Source organism: Buceros rhinoceros, unplaced genomic scaffold, assembly GCF_000710305.1.
Source record: "Buceros rhinoceros silvestris isolate BGI_N320 unplaced genomic scaffold, ASM71030v1 scaffold41128, whole genome shotgun sequence".
Classification (NCBI taxonomy): Eukaryota; Metazoa; Chordata; class Aves; order Bucerotiformes; family Bucerotidae; genus Buceros; species Buceros rhinoceros.
This window is the reverse complement of record NW_010427025.1, coordinates 2,437-2,749: the sequence shown is the minus strand read 5'-3', so window position 1 is coordinate 2,749 and position 313 is coordinate 2,437. Positions and strand designations below refer to the sequence as shown.

The 313-nt window shown below is 62.9% G+C and overlaps 1 protein-coding gene across 1 annotated transcript in view; it reads left to right on the top strand.

Moving 5' to 3' along the window:
- CTSH (cathepsin H) overlaps positions 1–313 on the top strand; it is a gene marked incomplete at both ends in the record, with an annotated part of 5,289 nt that overhangs the window by 2,798 nt on the left and 2,178 nt on the right. The window contains 2 exons of the mRNA XM_010141720.1: positions 1–80; positions 169–237. The exon at positions 1–80 is cut by the window's left edge and continues 2 nt beyond it. Of these exons, the coding sequence (XP_010140022.1) occupies positions 1–80; positions 169–237 (149 nt within the window). The remainder of the gene's footprint in view (positions 81–168; positions 238–313) is intronic.

The following is a 313-nucleotide window of genomic DNA, read 5'->3' as shown; positions in this document are numbered from 1 at the left end:
GCCTGCCGAGCCAAGCCTTTGAGTACATCCTGTACAACAAGGGGCTCATGGGGGAGGACTCCTACCCGTACCGGGCCAAGGTATGTCCAGTGCGGCTCAGCCGTCACGCCGCGGGGCCAGAGCGAGTCCGGGGCAGGCTCGAACACCGGCTCCTTTCTGTCCGTGCAGAACGGCACCTGCAGGTTCCAGCCAGAGAAGGCCATTGCCTTTGTCAAGGACGTTATCAATATCACGCAGGTAAGGCCCCGAGGGTGGCATTTCCACACTGCCGGGGCGTTGATGCCGTGTTGGGCCTGGCAAGGTGCTCCGGAGC